Below are 20,841 nucleotides of genomic sequence, written 5' to 3' on the forward strand. Positions count from 1 at the left end.
TTACTTAATTATATATGTATTTTTTTTTAATAACAAATTTTTTTAATAATTATATATTTATTTTATTTAATATTTTATATTTTGTTATTTCTTATATTGCTTTGTATTTATTTAAATTAAATAATTTAAAAAAATTATTTGTGCTAAATAAATATATTTTATATATTATATATTATTCTAATATATATTCTACAGAAATTTACCATTTTTTGTATTTGTGAATATGATTATGTACTTTAGAGCGAAAATACAAATTAATGTATGTTAAATAAAGTTATATGTATAATAATTGTAAATAATTTACTAAAATAAAGCAATTTTTAACAGATTAATTAAAATTAATATTGAATCATTTAATAATAATATAAATAAAATTTTACTTAAATTTTGTTTATGAAGATACAAAATTTTTGATTTATTTTTATATTTTGATGAATAAAATTCGAAAATAACAATTACAATTAGAAATAAAATCAAAGTATATAAAACTATCTTTATATATATAAAATTAATTTTTACGAATTATTTCGTATATCAAATAATTCTAATTATTATTTAATGAAAAGAATTCATCATTTTCAGTAATATATACATTTTATTTATTTTATCACTTTTATCAATATCTAATATCAATATTAGAATTATAAATTGATTTATGTAATGATCATAAATTACAAATCTATTCTATTAGTACCTCTCATTTAAAGAATATAATAAATTAAAATAAAACAACTCTTAGTCAAATAAATGTCAAATAAACTCAATGTCGTCAAAAATTAACCTAAAATTTGGCGAAAAGTTATCTGAAAAGTTAAAGCAATAGAATTTAAACTTGCAATTTATACAAATATATAAAAAATATAAATAATTAAATAAGTGTTCAAGTAATTTAAATGATAAAATTTTTGTTAATCTAATTTAATTATAAAAATTAATTGATTAATAAGTATATAAATAATAAATTATTTATTATTATAATGATTTTAAAATTACAAAATAATATCAATTATTTAATTTTTTATAGATTAAAAATTTTTATATATGAAATTTATTTATAAAAATAAATAAATCTTTAATAAAAATTTAATTAAATATAACATCAAATTATATTATCTTAAAATATAACTTATTTATTTTAAGATTATTGCATTAAAAAAATGTTAATATTGTAAATCATGTTTTATAAAAATTAAATATTTTATTTAATTTTATTTTTATGTTATTTATTTTCTCTTACTTTTGGCAGTTATATATTTTAAATCAGAAGTGTTATGACTTTGGGAAGATATCGTTTTCTGTCAATAGTTGACTATAAATCTTCATTAATTAAGAAGTGGTGGATTCAAAATAATAAAACAAAATCATACTTATTTCAAACTACTTTTATATCATTAAGTAACCATCATTCAAACAGGTATAATATTCAATTATGAATTTATGTAATAATTTTTCACTTAAGAAAAATATAGATTTAGATTAATATTTATTTATATATTATGAATATTATTTTTTATATTCATATTTATAAATTAAAAATGAGATATTAATTTTAATTCTTTTTACTTTGTTTTTTTTATGTAAAACTTTCTTAAAAATAAGTAATAAATTAAGTAACAATTATTATTTCAAAATTGTCAATTTTCTTTTGATTAGATATTAATGAAAAATTTAAATAATGATAGTAGTTAATAAATAGTTAATAAATTATAATTATATATAATATAATATAATAGATAATATATTTCTTAAATAATATTTTATATTTCTTACATAATAAAATTAATAAACATGTATATTTTACAATTATATTTTACAATCAATCATATAAGAATTTTTTTTTTCTATCTATGAATAAATATTTCAAACATTTTAAAGTTAGATTACATGTTTTTTAAATAAATAGAATAAATAAAATAAGTTGAATAAGTAGAATAAATAGATTATAAAATTTTAATTTGTTATTTTATCTAAGGATTAACGAAAATAAATGATTTTTTTTATAGGTGATTTGTTTAATTTTTATTTAATTATTATTAATAAAAATTAAATAATTTTTTTATTTTTATAATAGTTTTATAAGAATGAAAAATCAAATATATTAATAAGCAAATAATTTTATAGGATACAACAAAGATCTTTAATTTTTTCATTTGCAAATATGGCAACCACAAGTAATCTTGAAAACATACAAATAGCAAAAAATAATCATTTAAATTTAGAAAAGTCACCATATTTATTGCAACATGCTACTAATCCAGTTGATTGGTATCCATGGTGTGATGAAGCTTTAGAAAAAGCAAAAAAAGAGGACAAATGTATTTTTTTATCTGTTGGTTATTCTACATGTCATTGGTGTCATGTTATGGAAAAAGAATCTTTTAAAAATAAAGAAATTGCTATAATAATGAATAAAAATTTCATTAATATAAAAGTAGATAAAGAAGAGAGACCAGATGTCGATAGGATATATATGACTTTTGTACAAGCAAGTAATTGTAGTTACATTATATTCTAAATAATATGACAAATACAATTAAACTATTATTTAATAGGCAACAACTGGTCATGGTGGATGGCCAATGAGTGTCTTTCTTACTCCTGATTTAAAACCTATATTTGGTGGAACTTATTTTCCTCCAGAAGATACATCTAGACAAACAGGATTTAAGACAATTTTACTAAATATTGCACAAAAGGTATAAATATTTTTTAAAAACAACTAATATATTTATTAATTCATTCATTTAAATAAATTTTAATTTGTTTAAATCTCTATATTATTATATTATGATAAAATTAATTTTTTTATTTATTTTTTGTAGTGGAATCAATCCAAAACTAAAATTAATGAAGCTGGTTCTACAAATCTTGAAATTTTACAAAATATTTCTAAAATTCCACATACATCTAAGGTAAATTAATGAATAATAAATTTTTATATATTTTTATGTAAAGATTTTAATAATAGAGTTATATTTAAATGTTATTAATAAACAATCATTTCTTTATATAGGTACATGATATAGCTTCCTTAGAATCTAGTGAAATTTGTATTCAACAACTTGAAAATGAATTTGAACCTAAATTTGGTGGATTTGGTTCTACATATAATATGCAATCACCAAAATTTCCACAGCCAGTAAATTTTAACTTTTTATTTCATATGTATGCACGTCAACCCAATGGAGATCTTGCGCGACTTTGTTTACATATGTGTGTATATACTTTAAAAAAAATGTCTTATGGAGGAATTCATGATCATGTAGGCCAGGTAAGAATTTTAATTCTCTCAAAAAATGAATTAAAAGTTTAAATTAAATTTTATTTAATTTTAATTTTAGAAATTAATTGTTAAATACATATATCTTTTTTTATATTAGTGAAATCTTAAATATTTTGATTTAATTAATTAAATTTATTAATTTAAAGTATATATTAATTTAAAATATTTTTATATATAAATTTAAATATATAATCTATAAATTATTTAATATTAATTCAGTAAAGTTTATCTCTTAATATAAAATTATGATATTATAATAAAAAAATAATATTTGGATAATTATTAGCAAAATACAAAAATAATAATTTTGTAATTGTATGAATAACATCATAATTGAACAATTATAAACTGTAAATACTTGAATTCAAATAAGTTTAAAAGAAGCTGTAAAAATAAATACTTAAGTGAGGATATAAATATTCTATATCTATTAGATTTTATTAAAAATGTATTTTATTTTTATTAAAATATATTATTTTATTAAAATCATATTAAAAAATAAGAAAAAAAATTAGATTTTTTATTAATATGTTGTTTTTTAAAATATATATTTACAAGATTGCAAGTTTTTAAACATATTCATGCTTATACTTTTTATTTTTTAACTATTAGATTAGATTATTATAATTATGGGTTTAAAACTATTTAAATATTTTATATTGATAGTTAATTTATAATAATGCTTATTATTTTTAATCAGGGATTTTCAAGATATGCTACTGATGGTGAATGGCATGTTCCTCATTTTGAAAAGATGTTATATGATCAAGCTCAATTAATGAAATCATATGCAGATGCATATCTTGCTACTAAAAATAATTATTTTGCTGAAATTGTGAATGATATTGCTACGTATGTAATAAGAGATCTTCGACACAAGGTATCTTTATTTTATTTTAAAATATATTTATATTTACTTATTAATTTTATGTTTTTTAGGAAGGTGGATTTTATAGTGCTGAAGATGCAGATTCTTATCCTACATATGATGCATCTGCAAAGAAAGAAGGTGCTTTTTATGTATGGACTGCTATGGAAATTAAATCACTTTTAAATAAAAAACTTTTACTTTCTGATGAAAAACATATTAAGCTTTCTGATGTTTTTTGTCATCATTTCAACGTAAAGGAATTAGGAAATATAAAATCATATCAAGTATGTTTATTATAATTTATAATAAATCTATTAATAATAAATTATTATTATAATATAATATAATTAATATTATAATATAATTATAAATATTATTATAATAAATCTATTATTTTCTCATTGATTCTAATGAGTTTGAAATATATTGTTAAAGACATTATTTTCACTTTTTTTTATAATATATTTTTATAATATTATAATATTATAATATATTTTTTTATACATTATCCATGATTTTAATTTTCGTAAAAATATTTTTAGTGAATATATTGATATATTATTGATATATTCGTGAATTTAAACGAGATTTTTTTTTAACTTTTTTTATTATGATATATAACAATCCAAAAAAGGAATAATATTATGTAACGATTAGATATCAATGATCTTGAAAAAAATGAAATATCATATTTGAAAAATGAAATAACCACTGATATTGATATATATTATAAAAAAGTAATTGGTTGAATTTTTATGCATATCATGTATGCATATATCAATGATTTTAAAAATATAATATAAAAAATCTACATTCTTATAAATTTTAAAAAAACTTTTTCAAATTATTAATTATTAACTCAAATTCAGATATAATGCAAATCTAATATACAAATAATACATAAATATAACATAATAATTTAAATATACAATACAATATAATATAAATTTTATTTGATTTAATAATTTATCATATATTTTAATCTTTTAATCTTTTATTTAATACATTAAATAAAATTCAATGTTGATTTATCATATGCTTAAATATTTCGCATCTAAGATATATATATATAAAAAAAAAAAAAATAAGTAAATAAAAATAAAACAAACTTTTTTAGATGTTTTTTACATATTCAAAATTTAAATTAATCCAAACTTAATTATATTTCATTGCTGATTATTGTAAATATTCATCGATTGTTTAAATTTATTAAAAGCTATTTGTTATTACATCATTTTTTATTACATATTTGTTATCACATATATTTGTTATCACACTTATAGGCGATTATATTTTTATTTAATTCAATATAATAACAATTTATTAAAAGATAATTTAAAAATTAGGATTTTTCAATAAGATGATACAGATTGAATTACATATAAGTGATTATGAAATGATTATTATATGATTATTATGTTAGAAAGAATGTTAATATATTTGTGAGATAATTTTAGAAATTCAGATATTTTAGAAATATCTATTAAGATTTATTTATTAAATTATAAGAATTTTAAGTTTATGTTAAATGAAATGAGACAGAAATAAAGCCATCTTGTTTTAACTAATACTAATAATTTAAATTGCTAATAATAATTTTAAATAAATCTCAAACAATACTTCTATATAGCAAAATTTTTATTCGTTTTGATTTTTAAAATCAAACTCTCAAAACAGTCTTAGGAATATATAAATATTATGTACTTGTTTATATATATGAAAAATATTTTTGTGTATAACAGATTAATTCAGATTAACTTAGATTAAAATTATATGTAAAGAAAAAAATTATTCAAAATAATGCTTTTGACAAACTGCTTTTGACATGTTTCAAGCTCATTAAGATTAATAAAGATATCACCAAAGATATATATCGATAGATTGACCATATTGTCTTTATAATATCAAAATTAATTACATAATTGTAAACTATTTAATTAAAAATTAATATAATAATTATTATATATATTTTATTGTTATATTTATTTTAATTATTATGTTTATAATATAACTATATAATATAATTATTATATATGTTATTTTCTATATCTATTACATTTAGTATAATGATATTATATTTATTTAATTTTTTGTTAAAATATTATATTTTTCAAAATCAATTAATATTTTTTTAATATTCTTATATAAAATAAATTAAAAGTTTTTTTTTGAAGTTTTATTATTATTATTATTTTATTATTATATTTATTATTATTATTATTATTATTTTATATTATATATATTTTATATTTTATATATATTATTATATTATTATTATTTTATTATTATTATTATTATTATTATTATTATTGTGAAAAATATTTAATCTTAAGAAATAATAATTATAAATCTTATTATAATTATAAATTATAAATCTTAAGAAAAATGTATATTTATTTAAAATATTTATTTATCAAACAAGAATTCTATTACATTTATTTAAAAAAATTTTTTTTTATTAATTATAAAGACATTTTAATTCTTATTTCATATGATTAATAATTTTTTATCTATTAGGATCCACATGGAGAACTTGAAGGAAAAAATGTATTAATAATGTACAATGAAATTGAAGAAACAGCTAAGCATTTTAATCTTCCAGTTGAAGAAGTGAAAATGCATCTGATGGAAGCGTGTTCTATTTTATATAAAACTAGATCTACAAGGCCGAGACCTCATTTAGATGATAAAATAATTACAGCATGGAATGGTACTTATGAACAATATATTTATATATAACAATATAGTATATATTTATATATATAGTTAGATATATAGTATATTAATACATACATAATAGTCTGATTATTAAATAATAAGAAATCTGAATTTAGGTCTCATGATTAGTGGTTTAGCTTTTGGAGGAATAGCTGTAAATAACAAACAATATATTGAGTATGCAGTAGATGCTATAAAATTTATTAAACGACATCTTTTTGATAAAACAAAAAATATATTACTCCATAGTTGTTATCGCGACGAAAAAAATATAATTACACAAATGTAAGAATATTGTTATTATTATTAAATTATATAGATAAATTATATACATAATATAGATTTTGATATTTTATGTTTAGGAGTACACCTATACCAGGTTTTTTAGACGATTATGCATTTCTTATAAAAGGATTGTTAGATTTATATGAATCTGATTTAAACGAAGAATGGCTCGAATTTGCTGAGAAATTACAAGATCTTCAAGATCAATTTTTTTGGGATGAAACAAATGGTGGATATTTTTCGACAACATCGAATGATCCTAGTATAATTCTCAGGCTTAAGGAAGGTATTTTTAAATATATTTTGAAGATATTTTTGGATTGATAATTAAAATTTTTATGATTTTATATTATATGTAATTATGCGTAATAATTCAATATTATATTATACTATGAAATTAAAGAAATCAATATTCTACAGTAGAAATAAGCATATTTAAATATTTATAGCAGATTTCAGTTTCATTATTAAATTTATCAGATTAGTGGCAGTTATGGTTACGATTGTTGATTATGATTTAATATTAGCTTGCAACATGAATGAAAAAAAAAGATCGGATATATATGTATTTTAAGATTTATAATCTTATGTATAGCCTGTGACGGAGCAGAACCATCCGGTAACTCAATTGCTGCCGAAAATTTATTAAGATTGGCAGATTATTTGGGACGTAGTGAATTTAAAGATAAAGCTGTGCGTCTTTTTGGAACATTTAGACATTTACTAATTAAAAGACCTGTTTCAATTCCACAGCTAGTATCGGCTCTTATACGTTATCATGATGATGCAACACAGGTATGTGTAAAAAACTTATATTGAGCATGCTAACTATTTTCAGAAATTTGATAAGTTTTTGAAATGAAATTTTGCATAAATTTCGTATTTTAGATTTATGTGGTTGGTAAACGGAATGCCAAGGATACTGATGATTTACTTAGCGTTATATATAAACGTTTAATACCAGGAAGGATACTTTTTTTAATTGATCATGATAAAACAAATAGCATATTATTTCGTAAAAATGAACATTTCAGAAATATGAAGCCTGTGAATAATCGAACAACGGTTTATATATGCAAACATTGTACGTGTTCTTTACCTGTTACAAATTCTGAACAATTAGCAATATTGCTAGATGAACAGTAATAAAAAAAGTATTTTAATTATTATTAATTAATAATTATATTCAATAATAAAAATGATTTTATCTTTACATGAGATTATAAATTATAAAAATAGCAAAATAATAAAATTTCAAATCTTAAATCATATATTGTATCATATTTTCCAATATCAATATATATTATTAATAAACATAGTTTTATTTCTTGAAAATACTTGTAAATGATTTTTGTTTTAATAAAGTGAATGTGTAAAGTTATGTGCTATTATTTTTGACTTTTGTACTTTATTTATTTAATCATAAATATAATGCTATATTTGCAAAAAAACAAATAATTTACAAAAAGTAGTAATTTACAAAAGTTTTACAAAAAGTAATATAATTTGTTTTTTTATATTGATTCGTGATTAATGGGCTTTTGTTAGAAGCGATATATAATACGGTCTCTACCGTAAAATCTCGTGTTGAATTCCAACTGAAAATAGACACATATATAAACCACTAGAGGAAGAGAGAATTTGAAAAAAGGAAGAGAGAATTGAAAAAAAGTCTAAGAGAAGAAAGCGGGAAGGAAACTGAAATAAAAAGAATCAGAAATTTAATCTTAAAAGATTTAATATATACATATATTTTATTTGTCTTACAAATAAATAATGAGATAAAATAGAAAAATATATATGTATATATATGTATGTATACAAATAGAGATAAATATTATTTTTAAATATAATGAAATTTGAATGTATAACTGACATTAATATTATTTCAGATTTTTTTTATTAAATCTTAAAAAATCATGATTAAAAATAATTTATCAAAATATTTCTTTACATAAAAAAAAAAATAAAATTCATAATAAATAATAAATTTTATTGCTTATTACTTATTGCGTTCAATAATTTAAACGAGTTTCATATATAACATATGTATACATATATATGATTACTAAATTGAAACATATGTATTGTATATTATGTATTGTATATGTATGTCTCAAAAGGAAGAGAAAAGAAAGCACGCGAGGCACTTCATTGGCAATAAAAAACGAAAGCGACAAGATCCCAAGAAGAGCTATAAGATTAGTTTGCTTTCTTGCTTACTTATTTCTGATTATCTCTTCCTTTCTTCTTATAGTTTGAATATATATCTATGATTAGAGAATTTACGCGAATGAAAAAAGAAAATAAAAGAGAGAAGAGAAGGAAGACGAAGAAGAGTAGGAGAATCTACTAATCTTCTCGAGGGAAGATGCAGAAGGTCATGAAATGGATGAGCGAGGGGCGCATAGATGGAAGGGTCGCGCATGCGTTCCATTTTGTCGACAAGGATGTTCGACGTTTTTTTCAGTCACCGGTCGACGCTGCGCCGGGCACCGTCGACGCGTACGTTCGTGAATAGTTTGATATGGGTTGTGGATCTTATAGTAATTTTCTCAGGTAGGCCAATTCGTGGTCATTAGTCGTATACGATCGAGGTTTTGTATTAGCAATAGGAAAAAAAATATATATATGTTTCAAGTGAAGGAACAGGCTAGGATCATTTTTAACGGGCCACGCGACATACCACGCGCCACTCACGCGCTTTGCCTTTCCATCTTGCTGCCAAAAGTGTCTCTCTAGGGACGAATTTCACACGTTTTACACGGCAGATGTTCTATCCTCATTTTCTGTTGTTCCTCAATGTTTCCCTATCGATATTATCATCAAAATTAAACTTTTCCTTATCATTATTATTCGACAATCGTATTCCACGATTTAGAATGATAGTTCATGAGTGATAGCTCTTGCTTGATAGCAGGTGAGTCGATCTCCGTACGAGAAGATACCCGAAGGTGAGAGAATTGCAGGTGAGAGAAACCGGGCAAGCGCATCGCGAGGCATACTGTTACGCACCTGGATTTCACTGCTATCATTACTTCGTAAAATGCGGTCAGTGGATGTGTGGCAGCTTCTTCGATTTCGAGACTTTTGTAACCGAAAGTACTGTGTATGTTTCTACCGGTAGAACGTACGAGAAACATGTTCATATTGTTCATGATATCTGGACCGTGATAAAATAATCGAACAACTGATCGAATTTACGAGTCCTCGATGTCGTTCTTATCTGTCCACCTAATCACATCATTTGGAGCAGCGACATCTATTTTGTCGCAAACACTCAGGAATAATCTTTCCTGTGATAAATCTTTCAGTAAACCTATTCGGAAATCTCAGACCATCCTCGTGATAAGTTGCCACTGAACGCTTTTCAAGGATTCGTCATCCTCGCGTTTAGTGGAACGAGATCTAAGACGGGAAGCATGTCGTTGCATTATCCCCAAGGATATCGGTATCGTCCGGCTAGTAAAGCTGTCGGATCAGGAAATGGAGAACAAGGTTCCGACAGTGATGTTGCCGAACTCAGTGATCTCGAAGATGACGAGGATGAAGATGGAGGCAGCCAGTCGACCAATAGACGTGTTGAACAAAACGTGGAGGAAGAGGAGGATGAGGATGATAACGAGGATGAAGATGATGATGATGACGAGAATGACGAAGACGAAGAGGAAGATGAAAATGAAGAGGACAATGGAGTAGATGATGTGAATGAGTTACCTTATCCTGGTTTCGTGCCGGTTGCATTGCGATATCTCGACCAGAATACACGGCCGCGCAACTGGTGTCTGGCACTCATCACTAATCCATATCCTTTTTGATCGCAATAGCACTGGCAGTCATTTAAAAACGGTGATATCATTATTTTTATTCTTCTTTTCTTTCTGAAAACTTTTATTATAATTATTCCAGTCAGCGAGATGAAATAAGTAAGTTTCATTGTACGCTCTCTGTGTGCTATTATAATTTTCTCAAACGTTTAGCTACGTAGCTTCGTTTAACTACGTTTTTCTTCTTTAGTGTGAACGGGCGAATTCTTTCTCATCACAATATTTGTCTTTCTCTATTTCTCTTCTATTTTATCTATTTATATATCTATCTTTTCTCAATTTCGATCGTAAAGCATTTTTTTACAGACATGGAGTATTTCAAGGGTTTCTATGTTGCTTAGATTTATTGATATAGAGTATTCTATCATATCAAAAAGCCACTCAATGCACGAATTTATCTAAAACAATAAAAAAAGTTCAAGTAAATATATGTTCCATTTTTGTCCCTTGTTTTTAAGTTATAGTGATTAAAATAATTGAATTAATTCTATTATATTGAAATGGAATTTAATATCCCTAGATTCATCATATTCAGAACATATTTTGATAGTTCGAAATACTTGAATAAGATTTCCAAAAAATATGAATATCTAGAAAAATGAGAAGAATAAAATGATTAATGTAAAACGTTTTCGAGTTTATATTCGGATGTATTTTGAATATCTTTTATAAAAATAAACAGGTACAATATTAAAGAAGAAATTCGTTATTATATAATTTGAAAATATGTTTATATGAAATTTTTTCGTATATATATTTTCGTATATAAATTGAAGCGGTTCTTCAATGTGATGGAAAATCTTGTATATGATTGAATTGAATTTCTTTGATTTCTAATTTTCTAATTTTTGCAAATATTTGTTATATATTTCTTTTCTTCTTTGTTATCATTAATTTAATTAAATATTTTAAAATTATTATCATTATACATTATTATTATTATACAATTATATAATTATTATACAATTATTATAAATTATTTTATATATTATACATATATATAATATAATATATAATTAATTAATTAATAATATATAATTATAGTAGGATCTCGATTATTCTATTAATTGAATTTGATTATATGAACATCTATTATTCAGACGTTCAATTATCTAAATAATATCAATGGTAAAAGGAATTAAATATATATATATCTGCCTAATTTTATACTAACAATATTACAGTAAGTTGTAGAGATTGCACTAAAGCTAATATCTTTAGTGCTGTTTAAAAATAAACTATGTAACTAACAAAGAAATTATTAAAATATTCAAAATTTAAGAAAACAATAAGTCAAAACAATATTTTCAATTTTTAATTTTCAAAAGCATTTATAACAATAAAATAATAAAAATAATTTTTAAATAGTATGAAATATAAAAAAAAAATAATGCTACAAAACTAATAATTTAAAAATTTATAATTTAGTAGAAAGAATAGAAAAATTTATTAAAAAATCAAGAAAAAATTTATTGAAATATATATAATAATATGCAATAAATTGTTATATTATGTACTTTTTTCGAGATTTTACTATACTTGTAAAATTTTATTGATAATACTAATACATATATATATAATATAAGAAGATTAATAATTGTATAATATATTACATAAAAATTATTTTATTATATTATATAATTATTATTAATTGTTTCTCTTATAAAATAAAATTATTATTATTGAAATTTTATAAATTATTAGTGTAAATAAAAACTCTAATAAATTCTCTTGTATAATACTATTTTTTATTCTAATGAAACGAAGAAAATTTAAAAAATTATAAATATATTTTAAAAATTATAAATTAGCTGATTATTTTATATAATTGAAAAAATCATAAAATCCTAAAAACTGTTTTTAGATATAGATTTTTATTACTAATATTTAGATCGAAATTATATATTATAGTAATTGTATTGTAATAATATTAATTTATATTTTCAATCTAATTTATTTATATCGATTTATTAATTATTCGAATGGCAGTTAAAGTTTGAGATTTTAACTTTTGATAAAAGAAAAAAAGATTAAATTAATCTTTTAAAGATTAATGATAATTAAATATTTAAATTCAATATTTTCCAACATAATTTAAATATTTTTGCATTTATTTGTATAAATCATAAATTTTCTAAAGTTTTAAATTTTATATAATTATATTATTATATATTATTATTATATATATATTATTAAAATTGCAAGAGCAAGTTATGAAATAATTATGATAGTTACATATTTTTATTTATTTTATTCTATATATATATTAACATATATATATTAAATATATAATATATTTAGAATATATATAATAATATTTTATTTTATATTATATATTTTATATATAATATTTTATTTTATATTATATTTTATATTATATAATTATTTAATATTATATTTTATATATAATATATTGTATATATTATATATAGAATACATTATATACATTTACAGATTTTATCTTAATCTAAATAATTTTTTCTAATTATTTCTTTAACACCGTAAACGTGAATAATAGCAATTAGCAAGTAATATATGATGAATCTTTTATCTATTGAATCTAAAGAGGTTTTGGACTTGATTGATTAATGCTTGTATGAAATAAAGAAATCTATCTTATAATTTATTTTATATACAAATTCTGCTTGATTTCAAATTAAAAAATCGAATTTTTAATACATATTTATTAATGTATATCATAACATTAATTATAAAGATTTCTTTAATGAATGTATTTATAAAGTCATAAATACACTTTAGTATTTACATATATTCTTATTTTTGAGATATCTTCTTTTTTTATATGTGTTTTATCTTTTTTTTTTCGATTGAGAAAAATCTTTGATGATTCAAATATAAACTAAATGCATTATATCTTATTTTTTTAAATATTAATTATTGTTAATAACAAAATTTCTCTAAGAAGAAATTTCTAATAGAAATTCTAATAAGAAATAGGATAAACTTGTTGAAAAACTACCCTTTTACAAATACATGACAATCAATATTTTAATTTTCGAATTATTTTCTGTAAAAAAACTATTGTCGTTTTATGGATTGAAATGAGATTTTTGTTATTTTTTTTTCATAATAGCATAGAAATAACAAAAAAAAAAAATAATGAAAACGAGTAATTAGATTCCATTAACTTAAGTAAAAATAAAAAATAAACTTTTGGAGAAAATGCTTTCTCATTCAATGATTTCAATTACTTTGAAATATATCGTATCATTTTCTTATTATATATCGTAATTTTTTCTTATCCAGTATCCTCAGAAAAGTTATTTAAAATAATGCTCATATATTTCAAAGTCATTGAAATCAGTGAGAAGTTTTTCTACATTGTGCATTGCACAAATAGATTGGATTACAAGATGTTAAATTTCAAATATGAATTCAAATCATAGTATTATTCAAATCGAACATTATAATATAAATAATATATAATAATTATAATATAGATATTAATGAATTTTAAATTTATAAAATTATAAATTGTATTTTTAATATCTAATAATTTAAAAAATAAAATCGTATATATTTAAAGATAGTACAAAGTTTCAATTTATTAAACTTAATTAATTGTAACTGATATTATATATAAAATAAATTTTTATCTTTTCTGGATAATTTTGAGTTATTTTTTAATGAAAAAAAATTTGTTATTTTTGTATAATTTCTTGATTATTTTGATAGGAAGTCCAAGTGATGAAAAAACTAACATTTTTTTGATATGTGAAAAAATATTGTTTAATTTTGAAATATTATTTATTATAACATAAAATGTTTTGTAAATATGATTAATTAAATAATTAAATGAAAGAAAGTTTCTTTTAATAAAAATTTAAAAAAAATAAGTAAAATTTTAATATTTATTTTGTATTATTTTTAATATAATTATTTATTCGAACTCCTTTATAGGAAATATTAATTTTAAAAACATAATAATAAGTAAATGTTATAAGCATAGAAATGAAAATATATATGACTGAAATTAATTTTAAAAATTTATAATATGAGTTAGATTTTATACATAATTTTTAGAGTTTCTTTATTTATTTTTGATATTTAATTATTTTTGTGAAACTTGAAATTAAAAATTGTAAGTAAAAATTGTAAGATCGTAATAGTAATTAATTATTATTTTTCTGAAATAAATATTTTCAATATGAAAAAATATTTAATTTGATTTTAAGTTGAAGAACTGTTTTCTATAAAAAATGAATATTTATTTCTCGATTCGAAATACATATCATATTTTCATTATTGAATTTATTTATTATATAAAATATATATAAAATAACTCGAATATTTACAGATAATAAAAGATTATATTTTTTAATTTAATTAAAAAACATAATTAAAACAAAATAAATAAAAAATAAAAGTAAAAATATTTAAATTTAAATATTTTTTATTTTCTGCATATTTTTATATGGTGATTCCATATCTAAAATAATTGTAATTTTATTTAATAAAATTTATATAATTCTACTGGAATTACCAATTTTGTCAAAAAAAGTATCAGATTTTTGTTTTGAATTACCTTAACATGGACAATTAATTATATTTATATAGATACTTATTTATTTATATTAAGAATAATTATAATATACTTGAATCATTTGTATATAATATATTTAGATAGTTTTACTGTTAGAAATGGACTCTTATATTTAATAATGTTATTTAAAAATATAGATAATAATGATTAATTTAAATTAATAATAATTTCTTAATAAAATCTGAAATAATTTTAATAATTAAATATATATGCATAAATACTACAATGTTATATTATTGTTGACCAATAAATTGGATTCTAATAATATTATTTTTATTAAAATTGCACACACTTTCATTATTTGAAATAATATTTTATTTACAATTATTTTACATATTTGTTCAAATATATTTATAAAACATAACTAAAGATAAATATGCTCAAGTTTGATAAATAACATAAGAAAAAAAAAAGTAGAAAGGTGAAGAAAAAGAAAAAAGGAACTCGTATTTACATACGAATATTTACATACGACATATATCAACTCAAAGCCTTGGTTCCATCTGCCATGATGGTAGGAGATAGAGTGCACGAGGTCAGACCGAAGGACCGTTTTAAATAGGTCATTGATTGACCTATCCTCAGCCATGTATCCCACTGTGCAATGCACGTATACCAACTACTACAACTGATACATTTGTCTCTACATATTTCTACTTTTCCTTCTTCCTCCACATGTTATACCTCTGCTGTCTCGTATCTATACGTGTCTGTTTGTGCGCGAAATTGCAGGATGTGCAACACGCACGTGGTCGGCAAGCAAAGTTTAGTCAGCTAATATCCGAGCAACAAGCGTCGCTAGAAAGATTCCCATTGTATTCGCGGACAATGGATGGCTGGAACTACTGCGAATGCGGGCCAAACATTTCGCAATTCTCTGCCGCTTTTATCCCTTCCTCGTTTGCTCGTAGAAATTGAACAAACGTTTCCTTGAACAAACATTTCCTATATTTGTCCCTTCTACTTCTTCTTTCAACGAATGCTTACATACCGTGTGGTCTTCAGTCTGGACAGTGTGGATTTCTTCTAATTCTGCCTACTACTTGCGATGGTCACTTCCTTCCTTTTTACTTTTCACCGGAAGCGTGCTTGATTTCTTTGATTGCCAAAACAGAGTATATCTCTTCTTCACAATTTCTTTTTCTGATTCCATATTTTTCATTTTTTATAAAGTGAGTTATATATGTTTATATGAAGTGAGACAAGCACAATCTATAGTCATCGAAATTAAAATTTTTAACATTTTTAATTTCTTTTAGGAAAATTAAGGGTGAGGGAACTCTAATTATTAAAATATTATTTGTGTTTGCTCTTTTTGTTTTAATGTGTTTGTTGTTTTTGTTTTAAATTTATATATCATATATTTTTCTTGTAAAAAAATCCTATATATATAATAAATAAGTAGAACATATATTATAATATATAAATATTTTTTATTTTATTTCTTATGTTTTCACTTTTTTATTTACGGAATTACAAGATAATAATAATAATATAAAATAACAATAACTTAATTGAAAAAATAAAAAATGAAAATTTTAATTCTTATATTTGCAATAATTTTTTTAAAAAATGAAGATATTCTTTAATTCTTAGAGTTCCAAGTTTCGGAAATCTATATAAAGATCTAAACAGAATTACTATAATTATGATTATAGATTTTTCTAAAATTTAGAATTCTATATATATATAGAATTATATTTAAAATATAATTTATTTTTTATAATTATATCAAACGATTAATATTTATTATAATAATTTGATTAACTATTTTTTAATATTAAAACAATTTGAATTTTATCAAAAAATATTCAATTTAAAGAGAACTCAAGTTATTTGAAATTTTAATGGTTATTTTAATGATTGAAACATTACAGAAAAAAAATTACAGAATTTAAATAATATTTAAATAATAATTACAATATATTTTTAATATTTTCTTTTTTAATATTTAATATTTATTATTAATATTTCTTCTTTAATACTTTTTTTTTTAATATTTAAAAAATTCTCTTCTTGAGAATTATAGAGATTGATATGAGATTGATTGAAGTAATTGAAAGATTGATATATTGATTTGATGGGAAAGTTGGCTTTTGATATTTTCGATAAAATAAATATTTTTGAAATGGATAATACAGCTGTATTTATAAAAAATTCATTTTATGAAAATTTTATTTTATGTTCACAAAATATTTTACACGTGTCTGAACATAGAAATCAATAATTGATTAAATAATTATAATAATTGAACATATATATAATAAAACATATCTGTTTTCATTCATTTATATTTTAAAAAAATAATTTAAATTTTAAAAAGGAACAATACAATTATCTTCTATGAAAAATAATTTTTATATTCTTGAAATAAATGTTTAAATAAATAAATATATTAATAAATGTTTTTTCAAATTTCATGATTAAATTTTGAATTACACAAAATAAATCAACTTGATTTAAAATTAAATAATAAAATAATGACAAAATTAAATAAAAAGATTTACTAATACATTTTATATTTATTTTATAATATTTACATCAAAAATTGACATTGTATTCTTCATTTTTAACATAAATATTATTATTATGATATTATTGTGAGGCAATTAGTATTTAATAAAGTTATTGTTAAAATTGTAAAAAATAATAATAATTTAATAATTAATACATTAATAAATAATTAATAAATAATTAAAAAAATAGATATATGTAGATAGAATATTGAAATACACGAGAAAGATATTTTCTTTTAGATAAGCGCTTCTTTGTATAATCAATAGAGAAAAATCAAATTTATCAAATTTATTTTTTTTGTGCTTATATTGTGAAACAATTAAAGATTAAATAATTTTCAAATATGGATATTTATGTAAAAAAATACGTATTTAAAAAAAATCTAAATAAGAATAAGAAATTTAAATATAGAATATAAATTAATATTGTAAAATGTAAACATTGTGAGATAATTTAAATATATATATATATATATATATATATATATATATATATGCTTAGATAATTGGTTAATAATTAATTTTCAAATAATCGATGTTCAGATAATTAGATATTCTGCTGCATATGATATATATATCTTATATATAATTTATATAATTTAAACTTATGGATAATTTGTTATTTATAACATAATATAGTTAAAATAGCGAATATTCGCACGTGATCCTAATTTTTGAAAATGTAGTTAATACATAATATATAACAAAAACAATGTTATGTTAAGATAAAATTTTAGGCAATCAATATTCTAATTTAATTTATTTGTTGTATAATATATGAAAATCAAAAAAATTTTAATAATTAAAATAATCCAATTATAAAATTTTATTTTATGTTATTCATATTCTATATTTCAATATATTTTTGAATATATATCATTAATAATATAAATTCTGATGAATTTAATAAATAAAATAAAAAAAAAATAATTTAAATTTATATGTGTATTTTTAATTCTACTATTTAAAAATTACTTAAAAACAATAAAAATTTAATTATAACAAAAACTTAACAAAATTTGTGTAAGATAATAGTCAACAATAGAAATGTAGAGATTAGAAAACTTAAATTGTTATTTTCATCAATAATTTTGATAAATTGTCAATAACTATTGTTATTATATTTATTTATATTTGTAACTTATCATTGAAAATATTAAAATATGTATTATATCTATATATGTCAAGAATATATATTGTTCCGATTAAAAAAAGAGTCAGCGATTTAGAAATTTTCATTCATTTTAAATGGTAAATAATGTAGCCAAAAAGTTTCCTTTTAAAATTTAAATTAAAATTTTTTTATTTATTAACATTTAGATACTATATTATTTATGTAGAATTAAATATCTTAATTTTATATTTTATTAAATTATGTTTTTAATAAAATTTAAACAATTAAACAACAAAATAAATCTTTAATATAAAGAAATAATTAAATAATTAATTATTTAATTATTACATCAATAAATAAATTGGTATCTGGAAAGAATTTATTCATTTAATTAGGAAAAGTAAAATATTTTATAATAAAGGATTAAAAATATAAAAAAAATGTTCTTATAAAAGTTGTTTAAATTATATTAGTTGTTATATAAATTATATATATTGTTATATATTGTTGTTGTTATATAAATTATATATAGTTGTTATAATTATATAATATTAATAATTTGTAATAATAATGTATGAAGATCATATAAAGATAAAAATATTAAAAATTTAATTTTTTAATATATTAATCAATGCGTTTTGTTATTTCTTATAAAATGATATTAAATTATTTATAAAGTAAATGTTAAAAAAATTAATTTAAAAGATATTTTAATTTGAAATTTGTAAAAGCTTATTAATTAATAATAAAAATAGTTAGCTAAAAATAGTTTAATATTTTTTTTGTAGGAAATAAATATAAAATTAATCTTTATATATATATTCATACATATAGATTTACAGAAAAGTTACTAATATTACTAATATAATATGTCTCTTTATACTAAACAAATTTTATAAGAAATTTTCTTTTTAAAATTTCAATTCTTAAATATTTCATTTTTTCCAATTAAACAAAACATCGTATATTATTTTCAAATAACAATTTAAAATAAATTATTTATGAACATTTTTTATTTTAATTTTAAACAAAATTTGTCCAACATATTCTTTTAATAAATCATTTATTTTTTTAAATTATCGATTTCAAAAAATTAATTATTAATCATATTAATAAATTATAAATACGCATTTATAATACATATTATAAACTCATAAAATAATACACGTAGCTTGTAATAGCTTAAAGCGTGATAAAGTCTTATATTTAGCCCTTTACATAATTAAAGATCAGCATACTCGTGAAACAACCCGTTTATATGCTTATTTCAAGGAGTCTGGTTTACGATGGAATTTCAACTTCATGTGATATCATCTCGGTATAATTCTAATCTGCAAGTAGTATGAATTGGATGTAGCGTCTGCTTAATCATTCCGTTACTCTACTATTATTCGGTAAATGATTCAAATGCGATATAGTTGGATTTGTGAGCGTCACTAGCATGTTTTTCGATGTTTCTAAGATTTCTGCTGACATGATTTTCACAGATATATTTGTTTGTTCGCGATACAGAATTGTTTTGTATCGATCATTATTTGATCAATATAATATCAATAACATTTGCTATTCGTCGATTGTTAAGAGAAAAATGTCAACGATTTTGCTATATAGAATTCATCAATTCTTATTTAATCAAGGAAATTAAGCTACATCTGTTATAGTT

General features: G+C 19.9%; 2 protein-coding genes across 13 annotated transcripts in view; both read left to right on the forward strand.

Annotated features, from left to right (window-relative positions):
* The first annotated feature begins 242 nt into the window (after positions 1-242).
* On the forward strand, positions 243-8,416 carry LOC122713580 (spermatogenesis-associated protein 20). 5 transcript variants are annotated; one of them, XM_043934165.1, is made up of 13 exons: positions 243-259; positions 1,247-1,414; positions 2,122-2,485; positions 2,553-2,696; positions 2,823-2,912; positions 3,014-3,271; positions 3,984-4,163; positions 4,223-4,438; positions 6,672-6,864; positions 6,989-7,157; positions 7,235-7,443; positions 7,753-7,952; positions 8,046-8,416. In XM_043934165.1, exons 2-13 carry the CDS (start codon positions 1,272-1,274, stop codon positions 8,301-8,303), a joined length of 2,424 nt encoding a protein of 807 aa, XP_043790100.1. In that variant the 5' UTR covers positions 243-259; positions 1,247-1,271; the 3' UTR covers positions 8,304-8,416. The 5 variants fall into 5 exon arrangements, with proteins under 5 accessions (XP_043790100.1, XP_043790098.1, XP_043790097.1 ...); XM_043934163.1 differs by lacking the exon at positions 243-259 and adding an exon at positions 611-657; XM_043934162.1 differs by lacking the exon at positions 243-259 and adding an exon at positions 704-884.
* Positions 8,417-9,643: 1,227 nt separating this feature from the next.
* Positions 9,644-20,841, forward strand: part of LOC122713646 (voltage-dependent T-type calcium channel subunit alpha-1G) — a 193,084-nt gene continuing 181,886 nt past the window's right edge. For 5 of the 8 annotated variants that reach the window (XM_043934293.1, XM_043934291.1, XM_043934294.1 and 2 more), the window contains exon 1: positions 9,656-10,962. In XM_043934293.1, coding sequence (XP_043790228.1) covers positions 10,580-10,962 — 383 coding nt within the window. In that variant the 5' untranslated portion in view covers positions 9,656-10,579. Of the gene's footprint in view, positions 10,963-20,841 lie in introns of all 8 variants that reach the window. The other 3 variants (XM_043934289.1, XM_043934288.1, XM_043934290.1) reach the window with 3 other exon arrangements.

Source organism: Apis laboriosa, unplaced genomic scaffold (genome assembly GCF_014066325.1).
Source record: "Apis laboriosa isolate Shangri-la unplaced genomic scaffold, ASM1406632v1 scaffold25_cov139, whole genome shotgun sequence".
NCBI lineage: Eukaryota > Metazoa > Arthropoda > Insecta > Hymenoptera > Apidae > Apis > Apis laboriosa.